This window comes from Phyllobates terribilis, unplaced genomic scaffold, assembly GCF_046119375.1.
Source record: "Phyllobates terribilis strain yellow unplaced genomic scaffold, ASM4611937v1 Scaffold_13__5_contigs__length_258822181, whole genome shotgun sequence".
NCBI lineage: Eukaryota > Metazoa > Chordata > Amphibia > Anura > Dendrobatidae > Phyllobates > Phyllobates terribilis.
The window spans coordinates 210,399,892-210,419,023 of record NW_027362773.1 but is presented as its reverse complement, the minus strand read 5'-3'; the positions used below and the strand labels follow the sequence as shown (position 1 = coordinate 210,419,023).

Here is a 19,132-nt window from a genome sequence, read left to right as displayed (position 1 = left end):
TATTTCTATAGGTGTAACCATGTCGAGTTTAATTATCATGTTCCACTGAATATATTAAAATGATTGTTCAGAGGAAGAATAATATTTTAAAAGACTGGTTTAATAAAAAAAATTCAGAATCCTACCAAATCCCTACTTGCCTTTACTTTCTGGCCCCTCCTCCGCACACAGAAAAAGCCCCTCAGCCAATCCTTGTCTACAGTGGTGACCCGCCTTAGCCAGTGATTGGTTCAGAGGGCATTTACATCCATTTCTGGCATGCTGCGATGAGACTAGCAGAGACTGGGTAAGCGGCGAAACTGGATCTACAGGGATTGCAGAGGGTGAGTATTTATTACTTTTTGCTACTAGTCTAAACCGTTTAAAAAATAATTTTCATCCCTTAATACTTTTAACTAATAGATTTATTCTAATCTAAGCCAACAATAAAGATTAAGGTTTATTTAAACACAGTTAAAAATACATGCAAAACAGAGTTACTAATGAGAGGACTAAAAACACAGCTAAGGGGACAGCCCAATTCATAGTATAATAACAATAGCTATAAATGCTCTCAATATGCAGGCGGTATTATCAGTTTATATGTAACCTGGGATATCATATTATATTCTATGTAATCATAGACAGCATACAGAGAGAAAAAAAGAATAGTAAACAATTACCTATTCCCATAATATAGTGTAATCCAAGAATGTGTCCCAATGTGAGTTTCACCAAGCTTCATCAGGGGCCGTTTGAGATACTGTACAGACCAGCAAGAACTTGGTAAGCTGTGAAACTGGAGCTGAGGCCGGGTGAGTATTAATATTTTTTTACACCACTTTGAGCTCTTTAAAAATAATTTGAATCTCCTAGACTCAATTCAGACATTAAAATTTATTACATACAGTAAACTGACCTTAATCTCCCTTTACCCCGTAGGCTCTTTGATCTCTATGTATGGCATTAGTTTACCCCTTTTCCTTTGCATTCTTGCTCTGGTCTTCTGCTCAATAGATCAACACATCACTTGTACACTCATATTTAGCCAGATCCTCTCATTACCGGGTTTACAGAACCCATGTCAGCTAATCCCACTCTATTCCAAGCGGCCGTGCTACGTACTTCCCGTCACTGCTTGAATACCGAGATCTAAATTAAATCTAAGGTTCTTCTGAATGTTTTGAGGCTACAGACCAGCAGCGTACAACATGGTAATAAAAACCTAATCTACTAATACAATATCATCCTCTGCTTCACCCAGACGAGCAATGAAATCATCACAATAGAGGTTATGTAGACCTCTGAGGAAGAGCCTCTCGGGGGGAAACTGAATTTTAGCATCAAGTCAAGAGGTGAATAGAAATGTAAGACGTGACCTGAGCTGGCATCAGCGATGACAACTGAAATATCCCAGGAACCCTGGAAAATGTAAGATGTAAATTAAAGGGGTTAGTCAGGATTCGAAAATCAAGACCATTTCCAAAAACAGAGCTACACTTGTATATAGGTCTTGCATGGAGTTGAACTTATTAGGTTTCCCAGCCTCATTGACCACTGTCGCATTTCTTCTTGGAGATCAGCTAGGGTAAAAAAGAACCTATCACCCAAGGAATTGACTCGCCCCCTGGTCCGTGGGGCACGCGGATCCGGGAACGATGGGGGTAGTAGTAGCGGCGGCCCGGTCCCGCGGCTCAGGGTGGTCAGGCCAATGGTAGTCTGCTACGTGCTTCAGATAATGTCCGACTACGCCACCCGTGGATTGCGGTTATTAGGAACCGCCGCTGCATGCAGACCGCTGGGGCTGATGAGGTGTGCAGCTAGGGTAGTGTGACTCCCCACGGGAAGAGTGCGGCCCCAGGGCAGTGTAGTGGATGGTGGGAGTGATGGTGGTGAAGGTCCCAGTACCGGTAGTGCCGGAGGAGCGAAGGAGCACACGGACAACAAGTTACAGTCCAGGGTCTTTACTCACAGTTCGTTTGTTCCGGGTCACTTCCGTCGGCAGTGACCGCCCGAGCCGTGCTGCGTCCACCAGGTGAGGGGCTCGGTCAACTCCCAGGCAGTTCAGGAGCATGGCACAGGACCCCCTTTTATCCTTTCTCTGGCCTGCCTCACCAGTGACCCACTTTTGTCCAGCTGCTGCGGACCTGTGCGGTTAAAACGTGGGCCCCGTTCCCCGCTGTCCTTTATGGTGCCTTCCTAGCAGGTTTGATGAGGTGTCGCACCAATATATGATCACGACGACCGGTCTTTGGCTGAGGGTAGTTTCTCCTCCCCCAACTTGGGATCCGGTACCCTTAATCTGCCTGACCCTGCACCCTGGATTCTCGTGGGTTCTTAGGGTCCCTTCCACCTTCTTGTTCCTGAGCCCTTCTGTTTCTCTCTCTCTCCTTCTTTGCAGTTCCTTTCTGTTTCTGTTCCTTTCTCTTGGAGCTGAGATGAGCCAGAATCTCAGCTCCCCTTCACCTCCTCCTCGGCCTCTTCTCCAGGCCCACTTCTCCTTCTCCTCTCAGGCCCCGGCCTCTTCCCTAGGCCTGCCTCTGGAGCAGCACTCAGCCTGAGCTGCTGCTCCCTGTCTTCTCCTCTCCACAGAACGAACCTAGATCTAAGATGGTGCCCACCTTTTATACCTCCCTCTGACCATGAGCCCAGGTGACTAGCAACCAATGGGCTCCTTCCTACACTCAGGAACCGCCCCCTATCTGCCCCTACAGCACTGGGTGTTCCACCCCTCCCTCCCCACTCCAGCAGGGACATGGTCGGTCGTGCCTGCACTTCTGTCTAGTGGGAGCACCGTTGAGCTGTCCCTCGGAAATGGGGTGTGTGTGCTGCATGCAGCTAACTGAGCCCTGGTCCATACTCCATCCTTACCTGGGAGTGGAATATCACACCTCTGGTCTGAGGTGCAATACCCCTGTAGCGGCCGAACCCTCGGGGCGCTACAGAATCATGGGGCCAAAATCAAAACTTAGAAAGTGGCACCTGTACACCATGTCCAGCTTCAGTAGAAAATGTATTTCCAATTTTCCTCTGCCTCTTCCTTTCTTCCATCCATACTAGTTACTTACTGCCCATCACCTTGAATGGAGGTGGACCATTTTAGATGCTGGATGCCCTATGCCTACTAGCCTGTTAGTCTGTCCATACACTGAAGATAGCTGCCAACTGCTGTTCTTCCTGATATTCCATACACATGCATGCTCAGTTTTTCTGAGAGTGCAGAGTTCTTAAAGGAGCAAGGGGAGTAAGTCATTGCCAGAAACCTCTCTTGAGATGTGCTGAAATCCAACAACCCAATGCTTCTTTTCCTTGACTTTGGCTGTCAGGACTCCCCCATACACAGTAGATGGTGCGCCACTCATGCCAAAGTCATCAGATTTGGCCAACATCAATCTAATGTATATGGACACCGTTACCACCATACTGTCACTAATTTTGGCTGAGCAATTGCTGGCTAAGAAGGGACAAGTCATCCAGTCCTAACTGCAAGCTGACAAATACGCAGATAACCCGTATAGTCACAGAAGTAGGAGTGCGTCCCACTCACCACCACTTTATAGCTCAGGAAAAATTAACTTGATGGGCAAACGCCGGCAGATTGTTCTATAATGCCGCCAAAAGTATCACCAAAAAGATCCTCAGATATCTGTGCAGATGGTTTTAGATCCCATGGCATCTTGGATCATCTTCTAATAGATGAAACTGTCACAGGTGTGTCAGGTGTGACAGACAGTCGCTCTGGAGCGGCAGCAGCAGGTCACTGTGCTTGGCATTGCAGACGCTTTCTTGATCCTCTCATCTCTTTAGTGTTGTTATATCCTTCTTCATTTAGGACCCAGCAGCTACCTCCACCTTCTGCTGCTGATTGACACACCCTTGCTTGGTAGTTAAAAATTCCCAGTTTCTCCAGAGAGGCACCGGTGATAGTTCTATGTACCTCTGTGTTGACTTTGAGTACTGGTAGTCGGTTAGTTTTGTCTTTGGTGCCCTAGGAGGACAGTTGGTGTTATCTCTCTGGTGTCTGCTCAAGCTAAGTGTATCCTCTTTGTTTGTCTACCTTTGGTTGTCTTTAGTTGGTAGTGGGGCTTGACTAGTGCTCACCCCTCCCCTCCTTATGTAGGGACAAGCTCTAGGGACATTCAGGGCTTAGGTTCCTGCTCGGCGATAGGTGTGGAACCTATATAGGGACAGTAGGGTAAGCAGGGTGATATTAGATCTGCCTAGGGGTCTACACTCGCCCTTTCCCTAGTGTTTGGGCCTCCTTCCCCTCTTCCCTTCGTGTTGCACTTAGTCTTTCCCTCACCTTGAGTGACAGAAACAGAACATACTGCAAATCAACTAATACTGTATGTATGTCATAGGAATAAATAATTTACTAGTTATACTAACAAACAAAAGATAAAAAAAAGTGCTTTGATAACACCTTGGACATCAATAATCCATGAACGGCCACCTCTTGACAATACTGATCAATTAGCTCAATCCATTGTTTCTCCGTCAATTTTGGCTTCTCCAGGGGTTTGTAGTCCTGTTGAATAACTATGGTAAGATATTTAGTAACGATTTTAGGAAATGATGCTTCTGATTGTGAATAACATCTGTGTTTTAATGCAAAAAAATGGTAACAAGATCTTTCACCAACTATGTGAGATATAGCTAGAAGGGACTACTGGGGCATATGTGCCTGGGGAAGGGGGCATCAAAAAAACACTTTGTCTTGGCCAGGGTGTTTAGATAAAAGACTAGGGTAGCAAACTGAATCTGGTGAAGAAAACCCTAGCTATGACTCTGGTGTCATGTACAATACTAGTGTCGAGTTATGTGGCAGCGGGACCTTTGGGGTTTCATCAGGCACAAGGACCTCATTTATATACCTGATTTCTGGTTTCCTGATCAAGCTTGGTCTACTAAGGAAATTGTAAGGTGTTACCGCTTTGCAATGTTCAGACAGATATATTTTTAGATCTGCACATTTGGTAGATAAAATATACAGCATAGGTGTCTAAACGGAGGAGTCTTACATATGAAGTCTGCCACTGTCGAAGAGGAGAATCCCGATCACATCCCTGTCGGGTTGAGGAAGGAGGAGGGACACCGGAGCGCAGTTTATAATAACAGGATGTCTCCGATGGGGAAATCTCAGCCCGGGGAAATTGCTGACAAGAACTTGGCATGAAAAACAAACCCATTGAAACTGCAAAACGGATTCATCTCTCGTAGGCTGGTCTAGCTGCAGGGCGAAGATGTCCACATCACATGTTCATGCCAACATGTTTGTGAAGGGGCGAAAGAATTTTGCATTTGCTGACACCTTCGCCTAGTTAAGACTGTTTGCTAAAATCTGCAAGAGCACATCATCACAGGCTCATCGATGACATATGGTGGGATTTAGTCTACGCATTTAGTCTTTCGCCAGATGCTAAGCCCCAAAGGGTGAACATTAAAGAGTTGGTGATTTTCATGCTCAGGACGCAGACTGCACATGCTACAGTGTAAGGAACGCACGCAGCCCCCAGACGGCAGCCATATGTTTGCTGATCATTTAACGGGGAGATGAACATGACTAATGACCTGAGAAGAGCCCATTTGGACTAACAGTGCTATGAATAGCAGCAATATTGATGAGAGCCTTGAATTGAAGCCAACGTTGGTAACTTGGCCCCTGTAATTGTTGCTGGTAAGAGTATCTCTGAAGGCTTCTTACTCAGCCAACCACTGTCCTGATGAGAGGCAAGAATCCAGAAACAGCTGCCTGCTAATGGCAAAGATTCTGGTCATGTAGCAAGTCTCTGTAAAGGGTCAATATTAACTTCTAGGATTGCAGACTTCAATAGGTGACACTAGAGACGCTGATCTGTTCCTCTGTGTAGATGGCATTTGTATATTCAAAAATATGTGTAATGATTATCTATGGGAGATGTAACTGGTGAAATTGTGTTGACAGCCACTTCACAAAAAGGTATCGTACCCACTCCGATTCTGAAACTGTCAGCAGGTTTTTGCTGTGTAATCCAAGAGCAGCATGATATAAGGGTTGAGAGCCTGATTCCAGCAATGTGTCACTTACTGGGCTGTTTCAATAAAATCAGTGTTTTATTAGCAGGAGATTATCAATACAGGACTAGTTGTCTCGTGCTTCCTAGTCAACTGCCCCGTGTAACCCCGCCCCCAGCTCTGATTGGCTGATTTCTGTGTACACTGACAGAAAGCACCAATCAGTGGTGTGGACAGGGTTATACACAGCTCAGCTCTGCTAGATCTGCAGATGAGAAAACTGTGATTTTATCAAAATGAAAGCATGCAGACCAGCAAGTGATACATCGTTGGAATCAAGGTCTCAGCCCCTACATCATGCTGATCCCAGATTACATAACAAGAACTTACAGATTCTCTTTAATAGGACAGGTGCATGATATTGATGGCAGGGGGCATTGTTCAAGCAATGTTAATATATTTATAAATGCCAACAAATGAAACAGGGCACTAAGAATCCAAGAGAGATTCGTGAATATTGGTACAGTAGGGTATGATACACTGCTATGAGTGCTGTGAATCTTGCACAGAGTCCTAATGCAGCCATATGCATGAGGACTCGCCCTTAGGCATAGGAGTGGGCAAGGGGAATGTGTCCCCCTCAACCGTTGGGCAACCAGTTAAAGGGGTTTTGGAAAACTCCAGTCCCTTGGCTGCAGTTTGTTTTAAAAAACAATCAATCAAACTGAGCTTTACTCACCCTCCTCAGGTATAGCACTGACTCTTTGCCGCTGCTCCGTCTTTCTGTTGTAATTTTAATCTCTGACATCACATCGACAGTGCTGCAGTCAATCAATGAGCTCAGCGCCCCCCACCCCCGAGTAGACACCACAAGTCACCAAGCTCAATTATTGGCTGTGCTGACCATGTGACATCAGCATTGCAGACAAAAACACAGAGAGCAGTGGGGGAGACTCAGTGATGGACCAGGGGAGGGTGAGTAAAGTGTTCTAAAAATGTTTAGAAGGGATTTAAAAAAAAAAAAGCTTTAATGAACAGCCACCAAATAAAATAGTTATAGTAAACCATTACAAGCTTGAGAACTCATCAACGTGGATATTCATGACTAAATCACCCAAAAGTTTATATATATATATATATATATATATATATATATATATATATATATATATATATATATATATATATATATATATATATATAGTAATGCAGTGGCTTGCTGCATTGCTAGAATGTCCAGGGGGTGTGCTCTAGCTGACCATTTACCTCCCCCTCAGGTGACTGATCATGTGACTATGACATCATCACAGGTCCTGTGTGCACCAAAGGATATATAAACCCTGGTAGTTTTTGAAACAGGTAGAGAAAGAGTGGCCTGGTGAGGCCTAGAGAAAGAGTGGCCTGGTGAGGCCTAGAGAGAGAGGCCTGGTGAAGCCTGGAAGGCAGAGGCTAGATCCCCGGTGTTGGAGATACCAGTAGCCTTGGAGGGCTAGAGGCCTGGTCCCAGTGTGGGACTCCATTAGCCTGGAAGGCAGAGGCTGGATCCCCCTGTGTTTAGGATACCAGTAGCCTTGGAGGGCGAAAGGCCTGGTCCCTGTGTGGGACTCCACTAGCCTGGAAGGCAGAGGCTGGATCCCCCCTGTGTTTGAGATACCAGTAGCCTTGGAAGGTACGAGGCCCGGAGGCCCCATCCGGGAAGCCTTAAAGCCACAGCTATGGCAGAACCGAGCTGACTGAAGCAGCTACGACCCAGCAAAGGTGAAAAAGCTGCTTGATGTGGACATTGATATTGTTACCTTGCTGAAGGCTGTGTCTGGAGCCAAGTGGGCATGTCTGTCACTAGAAAGGCTCTGGGATATTATGTGTAACATGTCGGCGAGCCACTGAGATGGACTATGTTATGAACGGTTTATGAGATGTAATAAACTGCTGGACTGCGAATTACCAGAAAAACATTGCATGTGCGCTTTAATTGACCCAGTGAAGCGAGTGCCCCCCAGCGTGATGAATAGCGCTACCTTACAATACATACACTAAAAGAGAATCAAACAGACATGAAGAGAGAACAGAGATCTTTATTGGGGGCATTTTTCTTCCAGGATACAAATACGAGAAGCATGCAGACCTCACAAAAGCGCCATCATGTAGTATAGCGGTGCACATCGGGGCCTTTCTAACTGCTACGATACGAGCGGGTTCTCGGGATCTGATCGCTGTTCATGCATTGAAAACATTAAATGATGTGTATTTACTGACTCCTGCTACCTTATTACTCGGTTTGATCCATTGTTGCCTTGTACATTGTTTCGCCTTCAGTATTTTTTTAGATTTTACAACAGATCATAAAGTGAAGTAAATTTTCTGTAAAACCTCGTTGGGTTCATTATAAAACATGGGACTGAGTATAATAAAGTATATTGCATGTGCCGCTCTGTAGATGGGATATTCTTTGCTCTTTACTGTCAGATTTACAGAAAATGAAGCGATTTTGCCAAACGTTAAGGAAGATCTACTCGTCGTTAACATCGACCTTCGGAAATGTCAAGGCTGAAGGTGGGTGAGGAGCGTAGAGAGAGGCCTCCTCGCCAATCATTCACAGACCTCACAGTAAGTTCTTGCAAAGTCTTGCAAATGGCTTCAGAGACCCCACAAGCTTTTTTTTTTTCCTTGCGATCCCCCCTCCCCCAGTTCCTTATCTGACTTGCTATTAGATGTGCTAATCTGACAGATATCAAAAGTAAAGTCACAGACTTGTGTGCTCATCCAAGCCGAGGAGACCCCAAGAGATCCCTTTGTAGATAATTTTAATGAGCAAGTATGTGGCTGATAACTCGGATTTCTGCGAGCCCTTCAATCCATGACTCCATCGATATAAAAAAATAAGCACTAATGAAGCGTTAAATTGAGCTTATAAAAGACTTGCTGTTTCAAAAGGAATACGCTCGGCTATATCAGATCTTTCCCTACAAGAATAAAATAAGAAAATGGAAATTTGCCGGATGAACAGAATCCCACTGTGACTTCTGCCTCAGAAAAGCCTGACGACCAAAGAAAAAGACGATGTAGCAAGAACATTCACTGCTTGACCTCAAATCCAGAAAAGTGGTGGAACAGTAATGACATAGCCTATATGGACAGAAGTATTGGAACACGTCTTAATCATTGAATTCCAGTTCAATCCCATTTTGTAACATCCAGCCCCCCACCCCCAATGTATAACATCCAGCCCTCCCACCCTCGGTGTGTAACTTCCAACCCCCGCCCTCAGTGTATAACCTCCAGCCCCCCGCCATGCCGTCTGCCTTTACTAATACATGTGAGAGAATGGCTCGTGCTAATGAACTCACTGATACCATCGCGGTTCTGTAATAGGAGCCACCAGGGTAACAAGTCCGTTCATAAAATTTTTTCCTCCTAAATATTCCCCCTTCACCTGTGATTAATATTAATGAGAAGTGGAAGGAACCGCAGGAACTCAGCCATGAAGTGGAGACCCCAAAACGTTGCAGAGCGGGGGGCTGAGTGCTGAGGAGCAGAGGGCAGAAAAGTCACCAACACTCTGCTGACCCCATAACTGCAGAGTCCAGACCTCCTCTGGTATTAACATCAGCACAAACACTGCGCCCCCGCCGGGAGCTTCATGGTGGCGGATGGAGTGGTGTAAAGCTGCCACCACTGGACTCTGTAGGAAGGAAACGTGTTCTGTACAGTGACGGATCGCACTTCTCTATCTGGCGTCTGATGGAAGAGTCTGGGTTTGGTGAATGTTACCCCCTGACTGCATTGTGCCCGCTGTACAGTTTGGTAGAGGAGGGATAATGCTATGGGCTGTTATCAGGGGTCGGCATTGGGCCCTTAGTTGCAGTGAAGGGAAATCTTTATACTTTAGCACAAGACATTATGGACAATTGTATCTTCCAGCTTTGTGGGAACAGTTTGGGCAAGACCCTTTTCTATTCCCCATGACTGTGCCCAGTGTACGAGGTCCATTCAGACATGGTTGAGGCAGTTTGGTGAGGAAGACCCCTGACTTCAACACTATCCAACACCAGTAATGCAAATTGTGAGCTCGGCCTCTCCCCAACATCAGGGTCTGACTTCACAAATGCTCCTCTGGATAAAGGGGCAAAAATTCACACCGACTCCTCCAAAATCTTGAAGAAAGTTTTCCCAGAAGAGCAGGAGCCGTTACATCTGTAGATGGACTGACTCCGTATTAATGTCTATAGATGTACAATGAGAGGTCAGAAAAGCTCATGGAGGTGGGATGTGGGGGGGATATAAGACTTCTGTCCATATAGAAGATGTTCTGGATAATGGAAGATCCAATCACAAAATCGAAAATTACAAAATGACCTCCCAACCATAGCATATGGAAATATACAGTGTGAAGACACTATAAGCTCAAGAATGATAGACAATTCCCACCAGTCCTTATAACATATTTTATATTTAGAGCCTCACTAGATATGATGAGAAGGGCTGACCACTGACAAAGTATAATCAGGATCTCAAGGACCGGAGGCCAGGTTATACGTGGTAGATGGGGACTCTTCCAGTAGATAGGCCAATCAGTGCATTGTGTCCATACTAATTATTGTCCTGCACTGGTTGAAAATAGTGGAAAACTATGGTGACTCCATTGAGAACTGAAGTAAAGTGAACTTCTGAATGTTTGGGGGTCCGGCTGGTCCATCAAATGGTACTGGACGCTGGGCAATACAAGCTTTATGGTCTTTTCAATAAAGGATGGGGAGACGTTGATTAGGAAATCACGAGACTGGGCTCATTCAGGAGAATTGAGAGCAGAGTCCGGGGAATCTACTTTTGGGCAACGAGGAGGAAACACTTTGTAGCTGTAGTACTCTACTACTTGTTTTGGCACTTCAGCCAGGACACATTTTGCCAAGGCAGCCGGTGAAGCCTGAAAAACACAAAAAAAACAAACGGCATTCATTACAATCTTTTCCTGGTAGATATTGGGCAGTAATCATCTTTTTTGCATCACATCAGTTACAAGTATACAGGGAATGACTGAGATGACTATGGATAGCAGCTTGGTGCTGGATTAAAGTGGAAAGTTACCCAGTACTATGGCATTAGCAAGTCCTACTGTGGTGGACAACAGGTCCAAAGTGATGGGTAGGGGGTCATCATTTTTTATCTATTAGCATTCCAGTGGAGACTTGTGTGAGACCTAGATACATCTGGATCTGGACGTCGGCATTGGTGTAATCATGGCACACTGATTTCCGAACGCACTTCCAGTAATTTAAACCCTGACATAATGCAAACACATGTTGCAGCATTCTCACACTAAGGTCGATAACATTGACATTGGGCCCATATGAGAGAAGAGAATATGATGCTACAGAAAAGGATAAACTCACATTTTTGAATTCTCTGAATGGCACAAACTGCACAATATCTCGGAGCACTGGCTCCCCTTTGGGTGCCCTCAGAATCCCATCATCTCCATCAAGAATCTGCATGTCAGTGAAGTCTGCATTTCCAACACCCACGATAATGATGGACATAGGCAAGTAGGACGCCCTCACGATAGCCTCTCTGGTATCTGCCATATCGGTAACTACTCCATCGGTGAGTATGAGCAGAATATAGTACTTCTGTAACAAGAGACGGATGAGTTGGGACGACACAGACGATTCATTTATCAGTTTCACACAATTTAGTCCATAAAACCCACCGAGGCTTCCTTAGTCCTCTCCTCTTCCGCTGCCAGCCGTGCCACCCGGGATATGATTGGTGCAACATTTGTGGGGCCATACAGCTGAATTTTGGGGAGACAGTTCTGGTATGATTCCACTATGCCTTGAATACCTACAAGAAGATGTGATAAGAAAAAAAGATTAATAGATTTATCATTCTGCAAAATACATACAAGAATACCAAGGTGATGAGGTACATGCCGGGCGATCCTCAGTGGTGTGTTCGTTACCGAATTGGTAGCTCAGCGGCTCAGGAACAGGTTACTTAAGGGTTTTTATATAGATCTTCTGGTTGTACACCTTTCAAGGACATTTCTACTCTCATCTGAATCCAAATATTAATATGCCACCAGGGATGTAACAACGCATTAAAACATTGCCACCATAAAACATCTCCTAGTCTAGTTGGGTCTTCTACAAGAGCAGACCCTCTTGGTGCCATGTAAACAAAGCCCTGCCGGACTCTTAGCTAGAGGTCATTGATTAGTATTTGCATCATTCATTTTGTAAAATTCTAAATCAACTAATGATGCATGGGAATAATGGTGGCATTGGATGACTTGTGATCCATTTTCATGTCCCTTACCTTCACATTCATCATCATCAGGGTTAAAATTGATAGCGAAATCATGCGAAACCTAGAAAGGAACAGACGTCATGAGAAAAAAGGACGAGACGTTGTAAGGACAAGATAGATATTGCTCTTTGGGTGAGAACGATCATGTAGAAGGATCTCCAATGTCTTGTCCATCTACAAGAACGTCCTTCATGATATTTCACGGTTGTATGTGGCACCCCTTTCCTTATCCTTCCAAGGACACAGGAGCTCCTGCTAACTATGGGATCTGATCTACAGATGACTGCTGCCTTCTCTTCACATACAGACGTTGATTCCCGCAGAAAGCAGCATGGTATTAAAGACAGAAGAGAATGACAAACAGCTTGTGAGCCGCGAGAAGCTGAAGTAAAAAATTTGCTGGCGAAGTCGCCAAGTATACGAGGTCAGGATGTACAACTGATATAGCAGATGAATAAGAGTAGTGACAGAATGAGAAAATCACAGGTTGGAGGATCTAGGAGAGAGCGAGAAGGCACCCAAACACTCAGAGGAACCATCAATGGACCAGCAAGAGGTTGACGTTCCCATAGGCTGGTTTGATATCTTGCCACCAGTGTAGTTTTTGACCAGGAAAGGAGGCCACTATGCCAGAACAGTATATGGGCCCTTTGCAGTTCAATCGCTCCTCATAATTCACAATTCCATCAGCTTTAGAGACTTTGGTCCCTGCGGACTATGGCAGGCGGCGGACTGTGTTTGTATATAGTTATGCATATATTTAGGTGCTTCCTATTGTTTTTAATCAAAACCGTGCCTCTTCTTCTACCTCAGACATCAGAAGCAAAACCTGTCTGGAGTGGCTTTTGTGGAGGTCCAGCTCCAGATCTTCATGCCCTGCAGCCACCCCAGGGCCCACGTAGAGGGTTTAGGGCAGGTCCCTCTTGCTACTGAACTGACCGTCGCTACTTCTAACCAGTCTGCTGCCATTGTCAAAAGTCTCTTGTCCTAATTTATGCTTTATACTTTTATAATTTTGTACTTTTGCACTTTTACACTTTTATACCTTGTTATGCAACGTTTAAGAAATGTGCCTCCCATAAAGGGATGATAGTTGTTATTATAAAAGAAAATTTCCTGGGTGTTGCTTCCTTTGCAGCCCGCGGACGTGCTGTGTTTTACCAGGGGGGAATGTGGCGCCCCTGAGGGTTCGACCGCCATAGGAATGCTGCACTTCTTCAATGGAGGGTGGTGTTCCTCCTCTGAGGTAAGGCCAGTGTGATGGTAGTGATCTAGCCTTTTGCATCCAACACCACATTTCCACCAGAGGGAGCTAGTATGCACTAGGTGCTGCTCCCCTGGTTACAGGGAAACTGGGGAACACAAAGTGGTAGGAACCAGTTAGTGGGTGTGGGTGGAGGAACAGTTAGTTAGTTACACTTCTAATTTCATACTTAATACAATGCCATCTTTGATCTTGGTCCAGGTTGTTCGTTGGTCCTTTGGTTCTTCTGTGGTCCATCAGTCTAGCCTTTGCTAGTCTGTCGGATGTCACTGTGCTGTCAAAATACTGTGTGTAATGTGACTTCCCTCCGGGAGCGCAGATCCTGTGTGGGCCTGCACCGGCAAGGGACACAGCCCTCGTACCCCGATCTATGGGACGAGAGGGAGGTTGCAGGCGTAGGAATGTCTCAACCCGGCCGAGGACCAGGATCAAGAAGGCCCGGGAGCTTTAGAGTGTGGCTCTCTAGCAAATGGGTCCCGGGGAGGATGCAGACGGAGCGGAGCACGCCACCTGTCCTCGCCTATCTGATCTATTCAGAGGGATTCCGGCTGCAAGAGGGGTACCGGCCCCCGACACCCGACCTTGTACTCTACGTCCAGGACGGGAAACCCGGTTAGGCCCGGAGGATCCCACTGGGTGTCGGATGGAGAGGAATTGCCACCCGACCCCTACACCTGAGAGGAGCTCAGAGGGAGACCCGGCCTATCTACACACGCACAGACGGGAAAGGGTGAAGTCTGTAGTGCAGGAACACTCTGGTGTAGGGTTGCTACCGAACACTGGACTTCCTCGGAGGTAGTCAGACCCCCGTTCCTGGTGGCCGCAGGACTCCGCGAGGAGCAGGGAGTCGCCTTCCCGCTAACAACTCTGAGTGAGTAAAGCCTTGGAAGTTCACCCCTATGGCCTCCGGACTGTTCATTACGCGCCATACCACGCGACGCGGTGCCCGTACTCCCCGCGCTACTGCTACCCCCCTTCATCCTGTTTGTCTGCCCTGAGGCCTTGCTCCGCCTGTGGGGAGCAGTAATAACTTTAGCCGCCACGACACCGGGCCTCAGCGGACTGCTAGCGGCGCTGGTGGCCCTTCACCAGACACCACAGGTGGCGTAGTCGTTAATCAGCCACTCAACCCGGAATAGCCCACACCATCTCTTTCTAATGTGACGGCCCTGAGCACGGGTCGGGCCCGGGCCATGGCTTCATCCCATCTCTTCAACGCAGGGCCCGACACCGAGTCCCCCAACACCCAGGGTAAAACACGGGCTTTCTGAGTAGAGGCGCCACAACCTGGCGTAGTCGGCAGGATATCGTGCCCGCAGCAACGGAGAAGAGTGCCCATTGCTATCGGGTACTGTGTGCCTTACACCTTGAACTGTTGTTTTACACTTAAAATGGCGCCCACCCAAGAAGAACAGGCGCCATAATGCTGTGAAAAGACTGTCTTTGAATGCCTCCCATCGTGGGCTGGGCTCCCGCTTGGCGCCAAAAATTAGGACTGCCCCTTTCATCAGAGACTGTCCGCGGGGTAATGCCCGTCAAACTGGATGGGATGAACGAAGGCGGGCCTGTCAGCATTCCGCCCAGGAACCGCCCGAAAGAGGAGGAAGAAGAAAAGCAACAAGGTGCGGCCATAGTAGTCGGAGCTTGGCAGTCAACGGAGGCAGACATGGATGCCTCTGGGGAACAAGACCATGCGTCTGCTGAACCCGTTTCAGGCCCTTCACCCGGCAGAGAGCAAGGTGGCAGCGTATTGACCCAGGGAGATATTGAATTTCTCCATCGAGAAGCTCCGGAACGCGTAAGGAGGCAGAAAGAGGCCCAGGAGGCGGCGACGGCTGAGTGGCGGGAGGAGATGCTGCTGCGTATCCGAGACCGCCGCCAAGGAGCTGAGGTTCCAGGACCAGTCGACTCGGTGACAGAGGTCGAGGGTGACCTCGCAGCGGGTGAGTGTGCAACCCCTGCCCCGGCTGCAGAGCCAACAGAGACTATTCTGGACCTCATGGCGGAGTACTTAGTTCCCCACGCGGTCACCTGGGAGCAAGCGTTGGCTCCTGAGCTGCAATCGGCAGCCATCGGTGGGGACCTGCGATGCCGCCCACATCCTGATATGGAGGTGCCTGAAGCTGCGGAGGAGGCTACCGGCTTCAACCCGGACAGGTCCGCATCAGTAGAGGACTCGCAGCAACCCGTCCTCACCCCGCTACTTGCACCGGCAGTAACCTGGCCCGAGGCCGAGGAGTGGGCCTGGGAAAACCAGGGGGGGCGACCTAATGGGCTTCCCTCGGGAGACCCGATCTGAAGCGCGAAGGAGGAGCCAGTGGTGCAGCGACCAGATCTTTCAGCTCGCAAGGGAGCAACGCTGCGAGCGCCTCGAGGTCAGGACCAAGGCTGCAAAGACTCGGGCGCGTCAGGTGGAGGCCACCCATCCCAGCCCCCGGTACGAAGGCAAAGTCGTCTGCTTTCATCATGAGGCGGGGTGGGGGTTCATCCGGTGTCCCCTGTTCCAGGATGATGTGTTCGTCAGCCGGCGGGACGTCGAGCCGAGCCTCAAGAAGGGACACCCCGGTCGGAACCTCCTCCCGGGCGACACGGTGACTTTCATTCGCCACCAGGGGGAGCGTGGGTGGTACGCCCTGGACGTCCACAAAGTGTCTGGGAGCGACGCCACCCCGTCCCCAGCCTCAGGTGACCGGCTAGCCTCGGTCGGGAGGAATGAGCCTTTTCCTAGACGAGAACCCGAAGTCTAAAGCAGCCCCCGGCTGCTGCTGCTGTTGTTAAAGTTTAGTTGAATGCTGCTATTTTTGTGTTTTTCCCTGTTTACAGAGACTTTGGTCCCTGTGGACCATGGCAGGCGGCGGACTGTGTTTGTATATAGTTATGCATATATTTAGGTGCTTCCTATTGTTTTTATGCAAAACCGTGCCTCTTCTTCTACTTCAGACCTCAGAAGCAAAACCTGTCTGGAGTGGCTTTTGTGGAGGTCCAACTCCGGATCTTCATGCCCTGCAGCCACCCCAGGGCCCACGTAGAGGGTTTAGGGCAGGTCCCTCTTGCTACTGAACTGACCGTCGCTACTTCTAACCAGTCTGCTGCCATTGTCAAAAGTCTCTTGTCCTAATTTATGCTTTATACTTTTATAATTTTGTACTTTTGCACTTTTACACTTTTATACCTTGTTATGCAACGTTTAAGAAATGTGCCTCCCATAAAGGGATGATAGTTCTGTTATTATAAAAGAAAATTTCCTGGGTGTTGCTTCCTTTGCAGCCCGCGGACGTGCTGTGTTTTACCAGGGGGGAATGTGGCGCCCCTGAGGGTTCGACCGCAACAGGAATGCTGCACTTCTTCAATGGAGGGTGGTGTTCCTCCTCTGAGGTAAGGCCAGTGTGATGGTAGTGATCTAGCCTTTTGCATCCAACACCACATTTCCACCAGAGGGAGCTAGTATGCACTAGGTGCTGCTCCCCTGGTTACAGGGAAACTGGGGAACACAAAGTGGTAGGAACCAGTTAGTGGGTGTGGGTGGAGGAACAGTTAGTTAGTTACACTTCTAATTTCATACTTAATACAATGCCATCTTTGATCTTGGTCCAGGTTGTTCGTTGGTCCTTTGGTTCTTCTGTGGTCCATCAGTCTAGCCTTTGCTAGTCTGTCGGCTGTCACTGTGCTGTCAAAATACTGTGTGTAATGTGACTTCCCTCCGGGAGCGCAGATCCTGTGTGGGCCTGCACCGGCAAGGGACACAGCCCTCATACCCCGATCTATGAGACGAGAGGGAGGTTGCAGGCGTAGGAATGTCTCAACCCGGCCGAGGACCAGGATCAAGAAGGCCCGGGAGCTTTAGAGTGTTGCTCTCTAGCAAATGGGTCCCGGGGAGGATGCAGACGGAGCGGAGAACGCCACCTGTCCTCGCCTATCTGATCTATTCAGAGGGATTCCGGCTGCAAGAGGGGTACCGGCCCCCGACACCCGACCTTGTACTCTACGTCCAGGACGGGAAAGCCCGGTTAGGCCCTGAGGATCCCACCGGGCGTCGGATGGAGAGGAATTGCCACCCGACCCCTACACCTGAGAGGAGCTCAGAGGGAGATCCGGCCTATCTACACACGCACAGACGGGAAAGGGTGAAGTCTGTAGTGCAGGAACACTCTGGTGTAGGGTCGCTACCGAACACTGGACTTCCTCGGAGGTAGTCAGACCCCCGTTCCTGGTGGCCGCAGGACTCTGCGAGGAGCAGGGAGTCGCCTTCCCGCTAACAACTCTGAGTGAGTAAAGCCTTGGAAGTTCACCCCTATGGCCTCCGGACTGTTCATTACGTGCCATACCACGCGACGCGGTGCCCGTACTCCCCGCGCTACTGCTACCCCCCTTCATCCTGTTTGTCTGCCCTGAGGCCTTGCTCCGCCTGTGGGGAGCAGTGAGAACTTTAGCCGCCATGACACCAGGCCTCAGCGGATTGTAGCGGCGCTGGTGGCCCTTCACCAGACACCACAGGTGGCGTAGTCGTTAATCAGCCACTCAACCCGGAATAGCCCACACCATCTCTTTCTAATGTGACGGCCCTGAGCACGGGTCGGGCCCGGGCCACGGCTGCATTCCATCTCTTCAACACAGGGCCCAACACCGAGTCCCCCAACACCCAGGGTAAAACACGGGCTTTCTGAGTAGAGGCGTCACACATCACTTCAGCGTGGTACCTGACACCCAAATCTCTTGTGTACCCAATGTCATGTTCTCGCAGCTCCCGTTCTGAAGCTTAGACATTGTCAGCTGGCTCCTCCTTTACAGGAAATGCCTGCAGAGCCAATCAGTGGCTGAGGCGAGTCACCGATGCAGCCAGTGATTGGCCGAGCCGGCATTTCCTGCCATTTGCAATCAAGAAGGGACCAAGATGTGAACATCAGCAGGGACCTGGTGAACAGCAGAACGGGATCTGTAAGGGTTCAGTGAAGGTGGATCCTACTTCTTTTATTTTTTTCATACCACTCTAAGCCTATTTAAAAAATATTTTTATCAACTAAAAAATCCCTTTAAGTTCAGACTTATCCACAGGAGAAACAAAAGGAGAGTAGACCCAGGTTTTGACATGATAATGGATCCTAAACGTCCAGTGGAAGACAAGTGCACATGGATGTGACTTTGGAGTCTATCACTTGTACCAATGTGGGAGGTCCTCTTTGCAACCTAAAAAGTTAAGAAACTAACATACGATATCTGGAAAACAGTATTGGGACACCTCCACATTACACCTACAGAAGTATTTCTGACCTCCCATTCGACATCCATAGACATTAGTATGGAATCGGCCCCTTGCAGATATAACAGACTTCATTCTTATGGGAAGATTTTCTACAAGATTTTGAAATTGTCTATGAGAATTTTTGCCCCTTCATCCAGAAGAGCATTTGTGAGGTCGGACCCTGATGTTGGGGAGAGGCCGGGCTCACGGTCTCTGTTCTTGCTCAGCCCAAAGATGTTGAATGAGGTTGAGGTTCCATCATGTTCTTCAACCAAACTCCCCCAACCATGTCTTTATGGGCACAGTTATGGGGAACAGAAAAGGGTCTTCTCAAAACTGTTCCCACAAAG

The 19,132-nt window shown here is 48.1% G+C and overlaps 1 protein-coding gene across 4 annotated transcripts in view; it reads right to left on the bottom strand.

The window, feature by feature from the left end:
* Positions 1-8,032: 8,032 nt before the first annotated feature.
* CPNE7 (copine 7) overlaps positions 8,033-19,132 on the bottom strand; it is a 99,815-nt gene continuing 88,715 nt past the window's right edge. For all 4 annotated transcript variants that reach the window (XM_073659195.1, XM_073659196.1, XM_073659198.1 and 1 more), the window contains 4 exons: positions 12,289-12,340; positions 11,681-11,814; positions 11,364-11,600; positions 8,033-10,897 (listed from right to left, as the gene is read on the bottom strand). In XM_073659195.1, the coding sequence (XP_073515296.1) occupies positions 10,760-10,897; positions 11,364-11,600; positions 11,681-11,814; positions 12,289-12,340 (561 nt within the window). In that variant the 3' untranslated portion in view covers positions 8,033-10,759. The remainder of the gene's footprint in view (positions 10,898-11,363; positions 11,601-11,680; positions 11,815-12,288; positions 12,341-19,132) is intronic.